Genomic DNA, 22,333 nt, shown 5'->3' with positions numbered 1-22,333 from the left:
TCTAGGTAACCTAAAAATGGAACATAAATCGATTTTATATAAATTTGCAAGCTTATCGACTACCGATTGTCCTACGAGCATGGAAGACAGGTAAAAACGCAATGATTTCATTTATGTCAGAGTATGTCAGCGCCCCTCAAATAGTTTGTTCCCGTTTGATTTGCTGTTGCCGAATGTCATACTCCTGTCTTAATAGAAAATCCTTACATTCAGGATCTATCAAAAAAGCAGTGTTGAATTTCTTCAGAGTACATATATACTATACATATGTGCAGCTACCATAAACCATTCCTATAAATGGAGCAAAACACATCGGCCGGAAGATTGCTTCTCCTAACATCATCATCGTTGAATTATGAAACCGAGCTTTACCTTGAGGTGGGATGGCGCTGATAAAACTTAGTCGACTTTTAATATATTTTGGTTTTGTTGATACCAGTTGCCAGGATTCACGCTTGCTTTCGATGGAATTTTCAGAGCATGGATGATAGTCGTTATTCCATTTAAGAATAAAATGTTCCGTGTTCATCGTTGGAATTCCCGTTCAAGTTAGAGGGAGCGAGTATACCATTAATGGGGAGCATACAAATATTCTAGAATCCAATCAATCCACCTTCTAAGTAGGGTTAACGTTTCTATGGCTTTACCTTGAGGGCCTGCCCCTCTCATCCCAACTAATAACCTATTTGAGTGCTAGCTCACAAGTTTACTCCGCCTACAAACAACTAGGCATTGTACGGTCCTTTAGGCTATAATTAATCTTCTTTTTCCTTGAAATGCGCATGGGACCACCTTTAGCGGAGTCTACCAACACATTAGGTCTTTTATAAATACACGTTCTACGTTCATCAGGTATTCAAAGTGCTCATGATACTACGTCACTGTTACCCTGAATGTAAACCATCAGAAAAGTAACACTAGAGTGCATTTAATTTGAAAAGGATGTTTTCATTCATTCAAAAAGTTTAGTTATTTTGAAAGTGACACTAAAAGCAGTAAAACAAGGGAGATTGCCTTATATTTAATTCCCAATTTTATTGCAATAGTACAATATATCTTTTTCCTCACAATGTCTTTTGCTATTTTGTCGAACTATAGCATATGCGTACATATTACAGATGTAGATATTATGCTCACCCTAAATAAACAAACATTGCCTATTGCCTATTACTTATACATGCTCGTATATATAAATTAATTTACTTCGTGCACAAAAGCATACATATGAACGTATGTATACAGTGCGTATATTGAATACCGTTCTTTCAATATCTCTCTGAATTAGGCACGACCTCAAAAATTCATTAGCATATACATATAAATACATAAACACGTGTCTCGAGTAATTGATATGAGATGATAATATGATATATAAATGACTAAAAAACAAATACGAGATGTATCCCTGGGGCCCCCATTCATATGAGCTCACGTCGTTGTAGTTTTGACCAATTGATATGTTAGGATGACATCAAACACTCTTTAGAATGCACGACATTCACATAAAATGTGAAAGTTTCACTTTCTATAACTTTGTTAGTAATAGTTCGATTTCCCCCTCGTTCCCCTACATTTCATCCGAGATCAAATGTGGGATCAGTTTTGAAAAGTACTCATTGGGCCTTTTCATTTGATGGCCATATTCTGTGAAAATAAATGTTCACCCCCTTCGCATGTATAGGGAGCCCCCCTTGAACTCAACACAAAAGGCACCGCTTGCTAATGTAGAGGAATTCACACACCACACGTTCTCACCAAATTTCCGGAAAATCGGTATAGCCGTTTTCGAATAAATCTGGTGTGACAGACAGACAGACGGACAGATGTACATGGAATTGATTCTAATAAGGTTTTGTTTCACACAAACAGGGTTGGGGGAAGCAAATTCTTTATGAACGGAATTTTAATATTTGACTGGAATATCAATTATTCTCGTTAATTATGACGTCAATATCTAATTGCCTGGAGTAAATCTGTACGAAATTGATAAGAATGATTGTTATAACTTTTATAGCCGAATTGCAAATTTTTGTACTCCTAGGATGAACTTAAGGGGGATTTGTCGGGCAACTTTAAAAAGTAAAGTATTAGTATTAGTAAAGTATTTGAGCAATATCGAAATGGGACACATTTTGAGGCCTTGATTTCGTACAAGTGCATCACCCTGATTTTTTTTTCAGAAATTTGTATTGGATAGTTTCCGAAATTGAGTCTTGTCTCACTTGAAGTGTGCACATTTTGGTTCTTTACTCCCGCATTTCGTAATTCATGTCAAAACTAATACAACTAAACTGTTTCGGAAAGTACTCATCGGGGCCTTTCATTTGATATCCCATATGACTATATCCGGTGAAAACAATTTTTACATTCCCCTTTGCATGTATAGGGAGCCCCCCTTCAAACTCCACGTAAATCTATGCCACTTACTGTATGCGTGGGATTCCTTAGTTCCTATATGATGACCAAATTTTATTTGTAGCCGTGTAGCTGTTTTGGACAGACAGTGAATTAATTTTAATAAGGTTTGGTCATCGTTTGATAAGATAAAAGGAAAAGAATAAAAAGGAAAGCTAAAGGCATATAATATAAATGAATAGATATGATGGAATCATAAATATTCGCTAGGATTTTTGAAAACTGACCACCATATTCCCTCGGATTTGTTGGAAATCATATATGATTTCCAGCAACTTTAGCGACCGAGTTGTGGTATGAAATCACATTCCTTCTCTACGTATTGGTTGGTAAGGATCCAAAATTAACCCACTACATATACATATCCATATTACTCGATATATGAATAAAAAGGCTAAATATGGGACAGGATATATAAAATTGCTTAGTATGAAAGAATATAATTCGAACATCAATTGAATAGGTAAAGTTTTTATCTTCGTCCAAAACTTTTGTGATGATTCTGTGCCTCATCCTTTTAGGTAGAAATATTTTATTGGAGAATCCCTTTATTTAACCGTTTCCCTTTGATGGACTTTGTACCAGCAATGATAATAACATTTAATGAAAACATTCTTTGTCTAACAATATTCCTCAATTTTCCACACAATGGCTTGCCAATCATTATTACAAATCGATGCTTTTGCTCCAAGGTATTGAAATACTTCCAAAAAATGTTTAGTTTCTGTCCCAAGCATCAAAAACTTCTGCAGGAAACTTGATGTGTGTCCGTATGATTGGATCAGAGGATTTTTCTTGGGGTTGAAGCGAATCCTGCTTCCAATACCATGACTTCGGACTGACGACTGACTTACCCACGTGCTCACCTTCCCAGCTGTGTCCGAATGGACCGCAACCGAAAGAGGTAATAAAAGGATATAGAAATGAGGTTGATGGACAATGCAGGACAAATGAATTCCTGATTTGCTGGAAAAGTAGTCATGCAAGGGGAATATTTCGGAAATAGCAAAATAACAGGCAGAAAACTCATATGAAATACAAATGGCAGGGAAAAGAAGATTGGAGAAAGGTTTTCAGTTTTCCCAGGATGATTTCTTATCGCATTTGGATACCACAATGTCCATATATGACCATGCATGTGGACATAAATGTATCTGGGCACATGGACGCATGATGGTATACCTTCTCGTATTTGAATTGTATGAACATTTGCAAGGAACAAACGCCCAGAATGTCATCGTACTTTATCTGATAAGGACGCAGATATTTCCTTCATAATAGCATATTGGGAAATTAATTGAGATTCCAGTATCTATTTTCGAGTTACACGTATGTTGCCAGTAATCTAAGATTCTCATGTGGCGTATGATGTTAAGCTTATTATTGAAAAATAGGGACCTAAATAGAAATTTAATGTTTGATTGAATTATCCTTTTTAGAATCATTCATAGCTTCGCATCAATTAACTGACAGTCATCCACAATGCTACACGCTAATCGAATATCACAATAGGTACTTATGTGTACATATATGAGGAATTCCTAAAATGCCAGAGAAAGATGTAGGTGATTGACGTTTAATACTACCCGGCTAAGTTTTCAAAAATAATGCAGAAACCTCATCCGCTTTGGCCTGAAAATTGTGTAACTCTAAGTAAGTGATCAGAACATAAGCTAGATGGCTCCTTGCGTTCTAATTTGTTTTAGCTTAAAAAAATATGCATATGTACTTGTGTCGCCTTACGAAAATGGGCCCAATGAAGGGTACCTCACGAGAGATATGACTACTTCTCTATATTTACCACAATATTGTATGCTGTTGGAATCATATGAATTAATCTTTATTATAAAACAATAAACCTCAAGAACTTATTCGTAGTATATATTCTGTAAGTAGTGAGGGTCAAACTTCACTATAGGATCATAGTTGTCCGAGCAGTAACGGGCAGATAGTGGGAATACTTTGAGTAAAGTTCGATAAGATTATTTGCTTCTCAACAACGTTTGGAGCAATTTCAACTGTCAGCGCCACAGAAGCTGAACGGTCAAACAATCGAAAGAAATTGGGAAAAGCAACAGGACTCTGTTAGTTGGAGGTTAACAACACATTCAAAATATTCACTGCTTGTCGTAAAAGGCGACAATAGATATGGTATTTCCTCCACCTCTTGAGACACTGTGATTTTGTGGTCTGGAAAGGTTAGTGGCAGCAGAAGCAAAACTGGTGCCGGATAGTTACTGAAGGTTACAGCAAGGCGTCTCTCTTGACCTTGGGGGCCAATTTCTGACAAGATGTTGTTATCCCTCCCTCCCTAGGTTCTCCCATAGGTTTCAACTGAGGAGTAATGAACATCGTCCATATAATAATCAGAAGCGCACTTGTGCCCAGAATGTGGATAACGAAAAGGATTATGACATCGATCTTTAAAGGGACCATCATTTGATGGTTGATGACTTTCGTTTGAGCGATGCTACTCTATCTACTCATAGAAGAACAAGTTATCGGTTCCCCAAAATCAACACGGTCCGTATCCGCGATCCGGCTTTCATCCAGCAATAAAAAAACTTTCTTGCTGGGCAAGCAACTCAAAACTATTAATGAGCACTGGGTCCACCATCAAAATTACGTTTGACTGTGCCGGGGATGAAGTTTTCGGTGATATCCTAAAAGGATATCACAAGACCAGACTAACCGCTAAAAAGTGGAAGTGGATCGATGAACGTAAGGAGCTATGTGCTGCGATGGCTTGGATTGCAGGTGAGTGTAATACGAGAGATCTTCTTTTCCATGGAAAAGTAGGAGAAGTGCATTGCATGGTGCGGGTGAAGCTGAGCCTGGCCAGGATGTACCATATCATGGAAGAGTTTGCAGGTGGTGGTAAGCATTTCTATGGTCCGGGGAGAGATATTACACGCAAACAGGATGCTAAGTAGTTGAAAAGGCAGACCATCACCACCACTTCAATCATATAACATTCGGTGAAATTCCAATTGTTATGGTTGATATGGGAAGCCAAGGTAACATACGAATAAAGACTTCTGTTCCAAACGGAAGAGAAATTATTTCTGTTATCAAAGCATTCAAAGGGAGTAAATAAAGGGGTGTTAATATGTCTTCTGTTATCGCGATAGCTGTAAATATTACGGAGCGCACTAGAGAAAACCCACAGCAGATTGATCGACGGTATGTTTCTTCTCGTGGCGTCCTTCATGAGGCCTTAGCTGTAGGATGCAGAGTTCGATGAACTGAATCATTTTTCTTCAAATACCTGAAGTCTGGTTGCTCATTGGACTTAGATAGAACCTCGGAAGCGTCGTTTCTGATGTTGGCGGTATCGGTATGCAGTATGCAAAACCTTCCGAAATTTGGAAATTGAATTATTTCAATAGTAAAAACAAGTTAGAGCTGTTCCGTGCCAGGGTCACCACTATGTAGCTATGTGGGAGTACCGCCACTGTTACTCCATCCTGCCTTGATCGGTATACGGCCTAAAAGCAGAAATGGTAGTGGATAGCGAGAGCTCCATTGCGCAATGGAGCTTGCCATTTCTGCAATGGAATCTACTAAACCGGGATAATTTGCCTAAATCTGCAAGCTTCTCGGAGAAGCAGTGGAAGAGCTGAAGTGCATTGCTAGAATCCGGTTATTATTATTATTCTGTTAAGGGAAAGTCGCACCGCGTCCTTGAAGAACTATTGTGCCCCTTTTACTGGTTATAGTGTACCTGTTGATCATAGTATCTCAAGCAGGCCAGTAACCGTTAGGAACTTTAGTATGTTCCCCACTTCCAGAAGTTTCAGCTTTGCATCTGGTATTAAGTGTTCTCCCAGATGTATCGACCTACTTTGCACAAGTGCCGGACACTGTCCCAGGACGTGCATAGAGGTTTCGTCCTCCTCCTCACAGAACCTGCAGGCAGTGTCCGTAGATATCCCTAGCTTCCCTAGGTGGTAGTTCAGCCGACAATGACCAGTGAGAATTCCCACTATGATTCGGAGGTTCTTTTTGGTGAGGTTTAAGCAATCCTTTGTGCGCATGGGTTCGTATCCCCCAATAAGCACCCTGGACTGCTCCATCCCTGGTAGGCCCGCCCAATATAGTTCCCTCAACCGTTTCTCTTCGTTTCTTAGATTCATAGCCATGAAACCGTTTCCGATTCCACAGAAGGGTTCTGGCCCGTGTAAAGGCATCCCTGCTCCCTTCTTGGCTAGTTCATCCGCTGCCTCATTGCCTTCCAGCCCAGCATGGCCTGGAACCCAAAGTATCCAGACCTTGTTGGACGAGCCGAGTGTATTCAGTCTCTCAAGGCATTCCCATACCAGTTTAGAGTTCACCTGGTTGGACCTAAGTGCCTTGATCGCTGCTTGGCTATCGGTGAGAATAGCTATGTTCTGCCCCCTGTAGTTCCTTTGCAGATTAAAGGAGGCACATTTGTCTATGGCGTAAATTTCCGCCTGGAATATGCTAGTGTACCTGCCCATTGGCTCAAAGTACATTTTCCTGGGACCAATGACACCGGCACCCGCTCCCTCTGCTATGAGGGATCCGTCAGTGTACCAAGTAATCAGTTGCCGGTTTAAGCCGTATGTCGCAGCCACGCTCTCCCAGTTTGCCTTGTTACTCCAACGTGTTTCAAACTTCTTATCGAAGTGAAACCTCGTTGTCATGTTGTCCCTCGGTATCAGTAATTCGGGATACCGCCTAGAATAGATATCAATCTTCCTTCGATTTAGGCAGCTCCCCGCCTCACTCATGCTACCGGCCATCCTGAATGCTGATCTCCTTGCCTGCATCTGTATGTGCAGATGGAGAGGGGTTAATCCCAGAAAGACCTCCAGGGATGCCGTTGGGCATGTCCTCATTGCCCCACTGATACACACGCAAGCCAGCCTTTGGAGCTTATGTAATTCCCTGGCTTGTGTGCTGAGTTGGGTTCTTTCTGCCCAGATTACCGCTCCATAGGTAATCATTGGTCTTACTATTGCAGTATATATCCAAAGTAGTATCTTCGGGCTGCAACCCCATTTTTTTCCTGCTATGGATCTGCAAGTCATCAGCGCCCTCGTGGCTTTCCGACAAGTGTTTCCGACATGTGTCTTCCAGAGTAATTTTTGGTCTAGCGTGATTCCCAAGTATTTGACCTCTGTTTCTCGTTTCACCTCCATATCATGTAATGTTATGGCTTTCAGGTGATCCAGCTTACGCCTCCTAGTGAATGGTACTATGGTGGTTTTGGTTAGGTTGATCCGCAGTCCCACCTTCCTGCACCAGGCACTAGTAACCCTTAATCCAGTTTGGATGGTAGTACTTCGCCCTGTGGACAGCCTTGAGTGGTGTTCATGACAATAGAATTTGTACCTGTTTGTACCTCTATTTGTCTGCTTTCTAGCATTTTGCCCATCCAGAGTGCCAGGGTGTTTCCTACTCCTTTGCGGCTCAGGGCATCCTGTATCTCTGTGTGCGATGTGTTGTCGAATGCTCCTTCGATATCCAAAAACGCGCACAGTGCAATTTCTTTTGTTTCTATGGCGTCCCGTAGTACCTCTGTCAGCTGATACAGAGCAGTTTCAGTTGACCTTCCTGCCCGGTAAGCGTGTTGACAGTGATGTAAGGGATTACGCTTTAGAACGTTAGTTCTAATATAGTTGTCTATGACCTTCTCCACCGTTTTGAGTACGAACGATGTTAGGCAGATTGGTCTGAAAGATTTAGGGTCAAAAGGATCCTTTTTACCCGCCTTCGGAATAAAGACCACTTTTGCCCGTCTCCATGCCCTTGGTATGTAACCCAGTGCTATGCTCCCCCTTACCACCCTCAGAAGAGACTCTAAGATAATTCCTAGGCCTCTCTGGATAAGTGCTGGGAAAATGCCATCTGCTCCGGGAGATTTCATTGGTTGAAAGGTTCCCACTGCCCATCTTAGCCTAGCTTCTGAGCATACCTCTTTTGCTAGTTTCCAGCTCTCTTTCCTTCCCCTTTTATTCGTTGTTGGGGTGTCAGGCAGATTATTGTCGCCTGCCGCCGAGGGGTAGGACCCCGGGAAATGAGTTCTGAGAAGCAGGTGTACCCTGTCCTCCTCATTCTCGGTGAATGTCCCATCTTCCTTTTTCAAGCAGACAGAGGATATTCTCCCGTCTTTGGTTACAGCCTTGTACAGCCTGGTTGCTTCTGTGATCTGTTCAATCCCTTCACAGAATTCCCTAAAGCTGTTCCGTTTCGCTTCCCTGATGGCGTTGCTATACGCAGTCAGTGCATTTTTATACCTCCGCCAGTCCCCGGTTTGTTTTGCCCGGTTAAAGAGTTTTCGTACCTCCGTTCTCATTCTGGCTAAGTTCCTGTTCCACCATGGTACATCCCTTGATGACTTGACTGTCTTGGCCGGACAGCTGGCCTCATATGCGTCAATGACGATTGTGTTGAGATCTTCCACCACCGTTTCTAATTCTAATTCCCTCCTGATGTCACCGCTCCCTTGAAGGTGGGCAATGTTGTTGCTCAGGTGCATTGTGTAGGATTCCCAATCCGTCCTCTTGGGATTCCTTATTATTCTTTTTATTTCGGAGTTACCTTCAATATCGAATCTGATTATCCTGTGATCAGACATTGAGGGTTCATCCGACACCCTCCAATTCCTGACCATCCCGTTCATTAGGGTATTTCCTAGAGTTATATCTAGTACCTCTTGTCTGGTGCTGGTCACAAATGTTGGAGTGTTCCCTACGTTGTATATATCTAACTTATTACTAAGAATAAATTCGAGAAGGTACTCAACTCTACGATTAGTGTCACTGCTTCCTCACACTTCGTGGTGGGCGTTGGCATCGCAGCCGAGAAGAAGTGGTAACGCCCTCTCCTCGCAATACTCCGTCAGCTTTGCGACTTGTTCCGGTGGAGCCCGGCTCTCGTCTCCTGGGAAGTATCCCAATGCTACAACTACCTCTCGAGTGCTCCTCCCGGCTTCCAATGAGACTTGGAGAGCCACAAGGTCCCCGGTTAAGAACTAGAAAGAAATTACATTTGAGAATAATGCAAGCTCTTGGTTTTTCACAAGAGGAGTCCCAAATTACCTGCATGTCTCCTCCTTGCAGACTGCGAATCTGCCCCCGGTACACCCAGGGCTCCTGAGCCAGCACTATTCCAATGTTCTCCTTGGAATTTGCCCTTGCAATCACTGCAGATGCAGCTCTCGCATGGTGGAGGTTTATCTGGGCTATCCTAGTGCTGGCCATTGGCTCCGTTATTGTTTGGAGCTCGTCTCCACTGTCGGAGTGTCACCCTCCTCCTCCGACATGGCGCTTTCCTGCGCGTCGCTGTCCACCCCGAGCCCTAGCAGTCCTAGGTCTAGGTCGTCCAGCTTCTGCTGTTCACTGGGCAGCAGGTCTATTTCCCTGGTTGATCCCGTTCTTTCCGCCTCTATGGCTTCCGCGACTTCTTCAGGGACCTCGGTAAATTTTCCACCCGATGCCTCCTCCGAGGCCTCTTTCCTTGGCTTTTCCTTGTGCACATGCACGGGTATGTTGCCAAATCGGTAGTTGATATGACAACTCCGACGTTTAATTGCCTCTAGGGATCGGTCATCTACCCCGATCGTGAGGAGTTTACCCTTTCCCTCCACCTTGCTTCTGAAGACTCTCCATAGTCGAGTATGGAGATCTTCGTTCTGAGCAATTAGGAGTCTCATAAGGTCTTCTGTTACTATTGCCGCGGCCTTTGGGAGAAAAACTGTCACCATGTGGGCTCCTGGTATATCATCTCCAGCACATGTTGACAGTTCCACCCCTTGCCAGCCTGGCAATCTAGGAATTATGGTTCTGACCCATTCTGCGGTACCTTCCGTCGCGCAGTCCACCAGTATAAGGCCTGGTCGAAAGCGTATCCCGGTGAACATCAGTTTCGACGTCCAACCCTTGATCATCTGCTTGACGACAAGTTCTTCAATGATTTCCTGTTCCTCCCGAGTGAGTATTTGCTCGGGAAACCTTTTTGGCAGTATGGCCAGTCGAATGCCCTTGACCGCACTAGCATAGCTAATGCCGGGATTCCTGGGTCCTGCCTTCACTCCTGACCTGCCCGGGTTTTCTCCTCCCGTGGGTTCAGGTCTGGGTTTTTTGGGAGCATTCCCTTCATGCGGGCTGATCTCTGCTGCTCCCCGCTTTCTCGGCTCCGGTAGAGATGGCTTAGGTCTGTCCTGAGCCTTCTTAAGGGCCTCTTCTGGTTTCAGGCCTTCCTTCAGATAGCGCAGGTACCATTTAACCCCGGCGCCACTGAGACCTGTCTCCTTCCTGACGTCTGTTATATTTATCTCAGACGTGCTTTTGCTGGTTCCCTGCTCTTTGAGCAGTGGTGTTCGTTGGCTGTAGTCCACGCAGTATACCAATGCTCACCTTGGATCCACTGCTTGACGTCCCAACTTCTCCCTTCTTGGGTGTAGTCACTTGGCTTTCAGTAATTCGGAGACGTGCCTCCGCCTGATTAACCAGTTTTGGTGCGGTACGGGGCCCCGCTTTTTTGGTTTTTGTTTTTTTTTCCAGTTTTGTACTCATTTGATTCCCACGAGTATGGGGGTTAAGAGGACTGCCGTGCCATAGCCCCCCGTAGCACGGTAAGATCAAACTTACTCACTGAGGCGACCAGGTATCAGTGAGGCTCCGTTCGAATACAGTCAGTTACCCCCGACTGCAAACTATCCAATGGGCACGGTTCGCATGACACCCTGGATTGGGGGAGGTGTTTTTCGACTCCCCAGTCTAGATCCGTAGCGTTTTGTTAATAGTAGGGTCACCTCGTACAGGGTGTGGCTATCACCACTCACTAACGGTCTTGGTAGACGAGAGGCTTGGCCCCTGAAAAGGCACACACCGTCCCAGAGGAGAGACAACTCATCCTTAGAGAAAGATAGGTTGGCCTCAGGGAGCTATGTTCCGCATCAGTCTATCCTGCAGTACACTGCTTGACCCCTAGAATCCGGTTACGATGCCGCGTAAGTATATGGTTGAGGCACTATATGCAGCATCAGGAACAGGACCCGAAGGCATTTTAACTGAACTCTAGAAATAAAAAACTGAATTCTAATACTCTGTGCTACGCTAGTATGATTAAGATAAAACTTAAGCAGCCCGAAGCAACAGCAACAAAAAACAATACCAACAAAGAGACGGTGTAAATGTACTATACTCCATAAAGGAGTGAACACGAAACATTTAACATTCTGGCTCAGGGACTTTTTTAATTGCTTTATTGAGGCTGTTGAACATCATTCCTTAAAAGTCTAACAGAATCTTCAAACTACCGTCTGATTTGGTTGTAATTCCACACCATGAAGATTTTAAAATGCATTCTTGACAACAAGGTGGAATTTCATCGTACTTAATACGATTGAGTACCGTTGCGATATGCTTTTTCCCCTCTCTGGCACTACTCACCATCGTGAATCATGAGCAATCAGCTGGATCTTGTGACACCCCAAGGGGTCTCCAAGAGATGTAGACGACGATTTTAATAAGCTCCGGGAGAAGATGACGTGTAATGACAATCAAGAGATATGATATTCGGCTAGCAATCAATTCAGTCGAACTACAACTGGTGTATGTAAGTGGTTCGTGTTGAATTCTGGGGCACGAAGCTCTACAACCCTGCGAGAAGCAGTAGAGCGAATATTCCTTCGGAGGCCGATATCATTCGTCAGGGACCCTAAGACCGGTTCCCCCATCGCATGTAATGCCACATGAGAGTCCTGAGTCCCTTCATCTCACTTCGCTTAGGCTCAGAATGTCCGAGTAACTTCTTAGAATGAGTTCTGTCGCCATTTGAAATTTCATAGAATAGTAATCGTGGCGTTTCATTCACCATGTATATCTGGTAAAAACCCATGTACACTCCGTTTTCAATTGCCGGGAACCTGTCGGAAAAGGAAAAAACGTTCGTAGTGAATGTCTAAATAAAATTCCTAACTCAATCGTCTATCAAAGGTCTGTGCCAAGTTCACGCTTAAAATCCAACAGTGGATGCGCGGTCAATGGTAATACCTCTACTTTTTTGGTTACCAGCACCTGGATAGAGGAACACGCAACTCCACACTTCCAAAAGGGCGTCAACTAATAATCGCACCTGAAAGATACATTGCAAGATTTTACGCCCGCTGATTTACGTGTTATCAGATCAAACCATCGATCGGGTACCAATACCGTGCATCTCAGTATTGCCGAAATAAACTGACAGTAAACCGTCTTTAATAAGGCGGTATTTTACACTAAATCTTTAAAGCCAGCGGATGAGTATTTTATTTGCGATATTTAATAATAACAGCATCGGGTTTGGCTTCGAACAAATTTTTCTCTTCTACTTCCAAAAGCAATTTTCTTCTTCTCTCTATACCCGGAAAATTCAAATTCCGTGAACAATATACTCATAAATTTTAATCCTCGCTAAGAGTAAATTTAATTCAAACCGGGAAAATGCTTTCAATCCTTAACAAGAGCAAAAGTGTTGCAAAATATTTTGTAATTCAATTTAAAATAGCGTGATTTAGTTGCGTCTATCTGCACATGCATTCCCTTCAAATGCAACGTAAAATTTGCTGCATATGACAATCTGCATGAAATGTTTTTTCTATGGAGTTATTGGGCAAACGTTTTTCTATTCAAATGTGGAAAAGTTGAAGTGCATGGAAAGAGTGGAGCAAAGCATTTTCACGCTTTTTGGGAGCCCAGTGAGTGTGAACGCTCAACTAAAATAGTTTTCTTCGAGCTGCATGGTCCAGGGGAAACGTGTTGATAGTTTGAATGGGGTAGTTTTGTAACTTGTTGGGTTTAACTCAGTCTGAGGACTTCTTTTTATTTGAATAAATTTAAGCTGCCTCATTTAGATGCGTTAATTAGATTTAACATTGCAGCTATGGCTGCCGATGGGCGTAGATAAGTGAAATGATTTTGGTTGAGCTCAAACAGAATATGGCTTCTAATGCTTTGAGTTGTGCTAAAGAAGGGCGGAAAATCTTTTCCTAGTTCCGGCTTTAACAGGAAAGTTATCAGATTCGATGCTACTACCTAAACCTAGCTAAATGATCAGCGTTCTTCGTCATATCATTAAGAAGTCAGTTTACCACTCACAAAAAAAAGATTAGGAGAGCTATAGTCTCAGAATTTGCCATTCAAATTGATTGTTATTGTATTGGAGTTAGTGTCAATTCAAAAGCCATAGCAAACTTCTGTGTATGTTCTACTGACATGAATTTGGAATTGAAACCAAGGGTTAGACTTGAATATGACTATGTTGTATATTTGGCTGTTTCCTACTACTTATACAGATTATACACCGAATATATTATTCTCTCGAAGGATATTTTATAGTCAGTGAAAGAGCTTGCAGGCGGATCCCGTGAAGATCGTTCGCGGTGGGCTCCTCCCTCACGACAACGAGCAGCTTCGTTGATAGAAGGAACACCTCATCACGGTTCTCAAGTTCTCCTCCAGTGGATATAATGACAAGCCACCATAAAATACGATACAAACCGTTCCTTGAATTAAAAGTGAAATAATCAATGGTGCATAAGCCGCCGTTCCAGGTGGTTTCCGGTAGAGCTGCTCCTTGCAACTCTCGCAGTCTCTACGGAGCTGCAAGATTATTAAGATTCCAAAAGGAAGCACGCAAGACAATTAGATGGGCATTTGGGTATTCGTTATGACAAAGATAGTAGCTAAAATAATCCTGAAACGCACCAAGAAACGCTTCAATCGACAGAAAGCAGGATGGTTTCTACTCTGGATTTTCTTGTGCTCAGCATATCAACTCCTTGCAAATCATGGCAAAACAGTGTGCAGAATTCGGATTCACATGTATTCAATCGATTTCGAGAAAGCTTTTAACAACGTTCAAAAGAGTGTATCTGGAATGCCCTACCCAGAAGAGGTATTCTGTAGAAACCAATAGTTACTATTAGAGCGACATATGACAAAATATCATGTACTATCTCGGGATCAAACCTTTGCTGCTGAGTCAACTAGTGTTTCATCTTGCTTCGATTTAATTTCCTCTTATCGTAGCTGCTTCCTCTTTTTCTGAGTCATTTACATTAGGCAAATGGCTTTTAATTAGGAGAAGGAGACAAGCAGGGACTGACTGAAGACAAGCACAAAGAGTACCAAAGTTTTCAGTTGGATTGGTCATCATGGGAGTTGTTGTTCTATTTTTCTATCTTATTCAAAAGCTACGAACAAATTGTTTGCGTATGATGTGCTTTGCCATATGTACGATGCGAAGCGGTTGCTTGATGGCTTGCGTTTTTTTCAGCTAACCCAGGATGAGGACACATCAGTAGAAACTGATAAAGTGCCCAATTCGTGGACGTAAATACTAAACTATACCTGTACATCCTTCAACCGTTCACCTCGCGGAACTATCGTTAGATATTACTTTACGGGGCCGATTAGCAATTATGCTGTCATTTCTGTATGGCTGCCGATCGTCTTTCCCTTTGTGATATACGGAGCTCTTTTTACGCATTGATTACGAATGCCAATAATTTCTGCCATTTATCTTTCGACTGAAGCATGCTATCCAAACGGGTCTGCCAGCATTCGCGAGAGTGCTGCTGCCTCAATCTCGTGAATGTGCTTTGCAACTGCAATCACGACAATATCGTTTGCGAAACTGTTACTTTTACCCCTTCTGGTAAATGCAGGCAGACGACTCCATCATTCATGATGTTCCACAAGAGTGGACCCAGTATCGAGTTTTTGGGGGCTGCTGGAGCTGCGGTAGTAACTTATGCCTTTGTCGCTCTCTTACTTTAGCTCCCTGTCTGAAAAGTAGAAAGTAGTTAGCCACTATGTTTCTCAGGTAGCGTGGAGAGTTCAGTGGCATGAGGTACATCTCCAGTCCCATTCAGTTTACTGAGTTCAAACCATTCTTCACAAGTGCGGTTATTTTTTCCCCTTTATTTTAGACACCATCACACTACAAACTGTGTCCCAGAGATTTACGTTAGCTCCGTTACAGAGTTTTCAAAGTGTCTGTTTTTGCTTTGTTTGATCGCTTTCTGCAGATCCTGGAAGTCCGATCATCTACTCAAACGTTCGACGATTCTTCTGGCTTGTAGGCATTTACCCTCAGCGTTTTTATTTCCTCACTCCACCATTAGTATGGTGAGCTTCATCTACTGAGAACTACCAGACTGGATGAGCTGTTTAGTCAACTTTTCTGCTGATGCTTGGTTCATATTAGCGGACTTCACCATCAAATCAAGCGCATCCTTATCGGAAAGGCTATCCTTCCATTTTGGCCTGGTGAATTTGAGATTTTGCGCCATTCTGCGCTCTTTAATTCCTAATTCGAAGGACGCAGTAGCCTACGACCTCTGATGTTAGTATACTTGTTACCCCATCTTGCATCTCGGGTTCGAGGAGTCTGTATTCGAGATATTCTTCCTCTTTACCACAAAGGCACTTAATTAGGGAGTTGTCTGCAAGGAGTTATTCTTCCGAATCACTTTTTAGCCTTCTCGTCAATGTATAGGGAGCTCTAATATTCACAATTGAATCCCTCTTTAATTGATAAATGGAACGCCTTTCCCGTCCTCCAGCATCTTGACCAATTTCTCGAATTGCTCACAACTCTTATGAAAATTGCTTCCTTCCGTGACTAAACCCACCTCCATATCCTCGTTCAGTGCGTTTTGGGGTTCACATTCGCTGACGCTCCGTTTGAAGCTTACGCTTGGTGATCTGGGAATTTTAAAATTCCTTTTAAAGGGATTTTTCTCGTTCTCCAATTTCACGGCTTTAAACGGGTGTAAAATCACTAAGTGATCCCATGGTTATCTATGCAAACAGTGAGGCCTTATAGGGTCTTGCGCTTAGAGCCGGATCAGTGCTGATGAGATTTGGTCCATTTGAACCTACAGCACCAATTTAGTGGTGACGAAACATTAAGCATTCGTTGATGCCTGCCAGGGTTACACGGTATGGCATAAGAGTAGTAGGATTTTATAGCAGATCGGTAGGTGGTAAATCAAAGTGCATTTTACATTACGGTATACTATCGCGCCATGTGGCCTACCACGCTTGGGCACACACTAAACTTGAACCGTCTTGCGCCACTATTTAGAGAACTTCAAATTTTCACTCGGACGACAGCATTTTAAAATCTGGTTGCACGTCCGCAATTCCCGCTCCTCGCGCACTTCTCCCATTACAACATATGACGTGGCACGATTTTAATTCTTATTTTGTCCAAAGGTTTTTTTCCGGATATGTAGAACTGTTATTATTCCCTAACATAAGGAAGGTGATATTGTCTTACATTCATGCATAAAAAACTACCTTTGATCTCTTTGCGGTCGATTCTCTGTAAATGAGTAGCATCAATTTCTATTCAATTGCTCGATTGAAATCGACTTGTTCGAACTCACAAACTTTATTGCAAAGTTCCCGAATATTAGAAAAAATGTCCATATATTCTGTACTGATTTCTAAAAAGCTTCCCACTCTATTAATCTTGCTTCTTCCAAATTTTCCGATCGTATGGATGTCCCGAAACTATTCTCTGTTTCGTTCAATGACTGCATCTTATCTCCATTACTTCGTTCCGCAAAGGTACCCATCTTTGACAAATTTTAATGATAGTCTTCCTTTCTTATTTGCCTCTCCTAGTCTTTGATATGCAGATGATTTAAAACGATTGTGGGTTGGTGGTTTGCGTACTGATCAGCGCAACCTTCACTCAAACGTTGACACATTATAGATTTTGTCCTCATCAAGCTCACATACTCAGCCGAGCTTCCAGAATGTCTAGCTTCATTTTCCCTTCCTTCTATCTATTCATGGATTCCCATTCCTCCCTTTGTATTTACTTCATCTGTAATATTCTCGAATATTCTTCAACACTTTACAATAATTGTGATCCCCATGTAATGGAATCTATTCCATGGAGGTTTCCTCGATTGGTTTTCTTTAATCGCCCATCTAACATATACAATCTCGTAATTCCTTGAATGATGCATATGTCCTTAACTGCTCCAAGGGCTTAATGATCAGCTTTTTGTCCTCCCAAATACAACGCCATGACACATCACACAGCATTCGCAATTCCTCCTTGTTCAACATACTACGTGAAGATAATCCTTTGCTGTTTAATCCTATAATGACTAGTAGATTTTATCGATGATCTAACGACCATCCATAATGGTCGGAGACGACCAAGACGAGCGAGTTAACCCAAAAATCTAAAAAGACAACGAAATTGACCATGAAAGTCCGCCCGCGAACATTGATGCTCCACCGAAACGCTCCGTCGACACATGCTTGCATGCCGCTTCGTTGGCTAGGCTTCTGAATGTGGCGGTGTCCTTTGAGTATTCCTCCCGTGTCATTGGTGTATCGAAATAAACAACACGCGAGATAAACCTGAAAAAGAAAAAATAAAAAAAACAAGGACTGCTTCGGACCCGAGTGCCGCAATCGAAGGGGAGGATCCACAACTGACCACATCTTTGATCAGTGTGGTTCCCCGGCGTGGAATCGAACCCCGGTCTCTTGCATGACAGGCGGGGTACCGGCCACTATACTATCAAATATAGGCCAGGAAACTCTACTCTACAAGGTGGGAAGGAAAATTAGAAACAGATGCTTCTGGGGAAAAAGGCGTGAAACCCAAAACTTGGAGGAAGAAGTCAAGTGCACATGGGGCTTTGCCGGGAACAATGTTGACAATCGGATGGAAGGATGTCAAGGCAGGGCGGGAACCTCAGAGACCGCGCCTCACAAAACTTTTGAGCCCGGGGAAACATCGATCGTCATGGATCCTCCCTTTTGATCGCAACACTCGAATCTGGAGTTTTGAAGCTCCACGCACTCGGTCGAGCCGTCCTTTTTTTATTTCCAGATTTAGCTGGCGTGTTGTTTATTTCGCTAGGCTCTCTCGAATCCCCGTATTTGGTTTGTTTCTCAGGATCCGGTGCGGACCCACTCCTGTGGCGAGATCTAAACTGAGTGGAGAGCGCCGGTGACGTCATCTGTCCGTTGGTATTCGCAACATTCGAAATAAATTTCGAATGCCGCGAATCCTGCCGCGCCACAAGATCATTGACGAATTCCACTAGTCATCATAATTTCCTATCTTCATCCGTATCCACTCACAAAAATTGAGTTATTGGCGCCTCGCAATTTCACAGTATGTATCTATATACAATAAGTAATTGAACTATCGTTCTTTATTTTAGATTTAATGTTTATTATATGTATATGTATTGTATGCGTATTGTGTAGGAATAAAGGATTGGATTTTAACCAAATATTTTTTTCACTAAAATAAAATCATTTTCAGTACCATAAACAGCCAACTCAGAACTCTTCTAGGACCCAACCGTCTAAAATATACAAAATTCCCTGCACTCATTGCAGTGGCCGAAAAAAAGGTACTGAAAGATTTCAGACCGGGAATGGTGGAGGAAGCTGAATATTCAAATTACCATCCGAATCGGTTGGTATCTAATAAAGATTTTTTAATGCATTCTCCACAATCCTATTCGCGACACCGTTCAAATATAGACGAAAACTGCGGAACTATTGATATAATACACACTGCGGGGTTATTAATGGAGAAGCACTGTAGAAAGCATCACTATCTCCACATTGCGTTTCTAGAGAAGGTATTTGCTGTTCAGCCACACAAACCACCCTCAGCCACACAAACTCACGTATACGCTGCGGCAATGACTAGCGCTAAAGAAACTCGTGCGGCACATTATATCGATTTTACGGGTTAGATTACCTCATCGCAATCCGAAGCGTAAAGTTGGAAGTGTATAGGGTATACAAAAATGACACAAGGAAGCGTTTCCTCATCACTTCTCTTTATTGTTGTCATAGCCCCTATCACACGGAATATCGAATGTCCATCGCTCCACACATTACTCTACGCAAATGATGTTTTCCCAGCGTCTGACAGCAAAGCTCATCTCAAACAACTTGTTCAAAAGTAAAATGATCGCCCCATGCAGCACTGTGTGAGACTGAATTTGAATGGAACAGAATTTTTGACGACTGAATCCCAATGGAGCTGGCATTGTCACTATCAGTATCAAGGACCTGCCAAAAACTGAGCGATTTAGACTTCTCAGATCAGTGCTACCCACCAATGGTAAATTCCATTATAAAATCGCTTGACGCGTCCACGTAACTTGGATGAAGTGGTGTACCATAACTGGTGTTCTTTATGATCGGCGTACCAACGAACCTCATCATCATCATCAACGACGCAACAACCGGTATCCGGTTTAGGCCTGCCTTAATAGGGAACTCAGGACGTCCTAGTTTTGTGTCGACCACCAATTCGATATCCCTACAAGCTGGCTGGCGTCCTGATCTACGCCATCGCTCCATCTTAGCCAGGGTCTGCCTCGTCTTCTTTTTCTACCATAGATATTGCCCTTATAGACTTTCCTGGCTGGATCATTCTCCTCCATACGGATTAAGTGACCCGCCCACCGTAACCTATTGATCCGGATTTTATCCACAACCTGACGGTCATGGTGTCGCTCATAGATTTCATCGTTATGTAGGCTACGGAATCTGTGGTGAGACGTTTGGAGCGGAAAATTTTTTGTAAGCTGAAATAGGCTCTGTTGGCTGACAGCAACCGTGCGCAGATTTTATCATCGTAGATGTTATCGGTTGTGATTTTCGACCCTAGATAGGAGAAATTATCAACGGTCTTAAAGTTGTAGTCTCCTATCTTTATTCTTCCCGTTTGGCCAGTGCGGTTTGATGTTGTTGGTTGGGTGGTTTTCGGTGCTGACGTTGCCACCATATACTTTGTCTTGCCTTCATTGATGTGCAGCCCAAGGTCTCGCGCCGCCTGCTCGATCTGGATGAAGGCAGATTGTACGTCTCGGGTCGTTCTTCCCACGATGTCGATATCGTCAGCATAGGCCAGTAGTTGGGTGGACTTGAATAGGATCGTACCTCTTGCATTTACCTCAGTATCACGGATCACTTTCTCCAGGGCCAGGTTAAAGAACGTAGACTGTTGTTGATGTCGAATGGTCTTGATAGTGATCCTGCTACTTTTATCTGGCCTCGCACATTGGTCAGGGTCAGCCTAGTTAGTCTTATTAATTTCATCGGGATACTGAATTCTCTCATGGTCGTATTCAGTTTACCTTGGCTATGCTTTAAAGTCGACGAATAGGTGGTGCAACTGGTGTCCATATTCCAACAGTTTTTCCATCCGATCTGTTCCTGATTAGCCTAGAATGAACCCTCTTTGGTATGGGCCAATGATGTTGTTTGCGTATTGAGCTATCCGCCCTAGCAAGATAGCTGAGAATATCATACAGATGGTACTTAGCAACGTGATACCACTATAATTGCTGCCCTGTCTGATCTCCCTTTTTATGTATTTGACAGATAATGCCTCGTTGCCAATCGTCAGGCATTGATTCGCTGCCCCCCCCCCCCCCCCCCTTGAGCACAAGTTGATGAACCACTTGGTGTAATTGTTCGCCTCCATATTTAATCAATTTGGCTGTAATTCCATCGGCTCCTAGCGACTAATGGTTTAGCCGATGAATTGCATGGACTGCTTCTCCTATATTTGGCGGCGACAGTATTTGTCCGTCGTCTTCAGTTGGCGGGACCTCCAACTCGCCAAGGTTCTGGTTGTTCAGTAGCTCATCAAAGTACTCAACCGATCGCTCCAATATGCCCATTCTGTCGAAAATCAGATTTCCCTCTTTGTCTCGGCAGGATGAACATCGAGGTGTATAAGGCTTCATCCTGCTGACTTGTTGGTAAAACTTCCGCGCCTGGTGCGATTGCTCCCTGTACTTTTCGAGTTCACAGATTTGTTGGTTCTCCCACGCTTCATTTTTCCGTCTGTGAAGTCGTTTCTCCTCTCGACGGAGTTCGTGATAAGTCTCTGCACGTGCCTGCGTTCTTTGAGAATGCAACATTACTCGGTATGCAGCATCCTTCCGTTCCGTAGCTAGCTTACATTCATCGTCAAACCAGCCGTTCCGACTCCTTTTGCGGCTGGGGCCAAGTATGTTTGCAGCCGTTTCGATGATAACGTTTTTCAGGTTGTGAAAATCATTTGTTGATGCTTCATCTCCAGGTCCTCTGTTAACTGCGGTTATTGTGGCATCCAGTTCCCTTTTATTGTTGTTGTGGGGGGCTGTGTTGTGGATGGCTTCAGTGTTAACTCTCACCTGATTGTCAGAGGGGTTCTGGGTGGTGCTATTATTCGAGCTCCATGCCAACGAGATAGTGATCCGAGTTTATATTGGCCTCCCTATCTGTTCTGTTATTTATCAAGGCTGAGAGGTGGCAGCGTTCGATCAACACGCGGTCAATTTGGTTGAAAGTGGTCCCGTCTGGAGAAGCCCATGTATGTTTGTGTACCGCGAAAACCAGCTACTTCCAACAACCATTTCGTGTGACACTGTTAATTGAATAATCCGCTGTCCGTTATCGTCTGAATACGGGCTCCTTCCCTACTTGGCTGTTAAAATCCACAAGTATGATTTTGATATCATATTTGGGACAGGCTTGGAGAGTTTGTTGCCTCGTAGAAGGTATCCTTTTCCGACTCTGCAGTCTCCTCAGTAGAGGCGTGAACGTTAATGAGGCTTATATTTCTAAACTTGCTTCGCAAGCGCAGAGTGAATAGCCGTTCGCTTATGTTTTCAAAGCCGATAACAGCAGGTTTCATTTTTTGGCTGACTACGAAACCTACTCCGAGCTTATGATTTTATGGATGGCCACTATAATATATGGTGTGGTGGCTCTTCTCTAGGAAACCGGTCCCTGTCCAACGCATCTCCTGTAATGCTGTTACATCAGCCCTATATTGGGACAGGGTATCGGCTAGCTGGCCAGCAACTTCATCTCTGTACAGGGATCGCACGTGCCATGAGAAAATG

At 43.1% G+C, this 22,333-nt stretch overlaps 1 protein-coding gene across 4 annotated transcripts in view; it reads left to right on the top strand.

The window, feature by feature from the left end:
- LOC119649750 overlaps positions 1–22,333 on the top strand; it is a 421,393-nt gene that overhangs the window by 318,140 nt on the left and 80,920 nt on the right. Inside the window, exon 1 of one of the 4 annotated variants that reach the window (XM_038052043.1) lies at positions 77–90. The exons of the other annotated variants lie outside the window; for them this stretch is intronic. Within the exon in view, the coding sequence (XP_037907971.1) occupies positions 80–90 (11 nt within the window). The 5' untranslated portion in view covers positions 77–79. Of the gene's footprint in view, positions 1–76; positions 91–22,333 lie in introns of those variants that run through there. 4 annotated transcript variants of the gene reach the window in all.

Source organism: Hermetia illucens, chromosome 2 (assembly GCF_905115235.1).
Source record: "Hermetia illucens chromosome 2, iHerIll2.2.curated.20191125, whole genome shotgun sequence".
NCBI lineage: Eukaryota > Metazoa > Arthropoda > Insecta > Diptera > Stratiomyidae > Hermetia > Hermetia illucens.
This window is presented reverse-complemented; position numbering and strand designations above follow the sequence as displayed.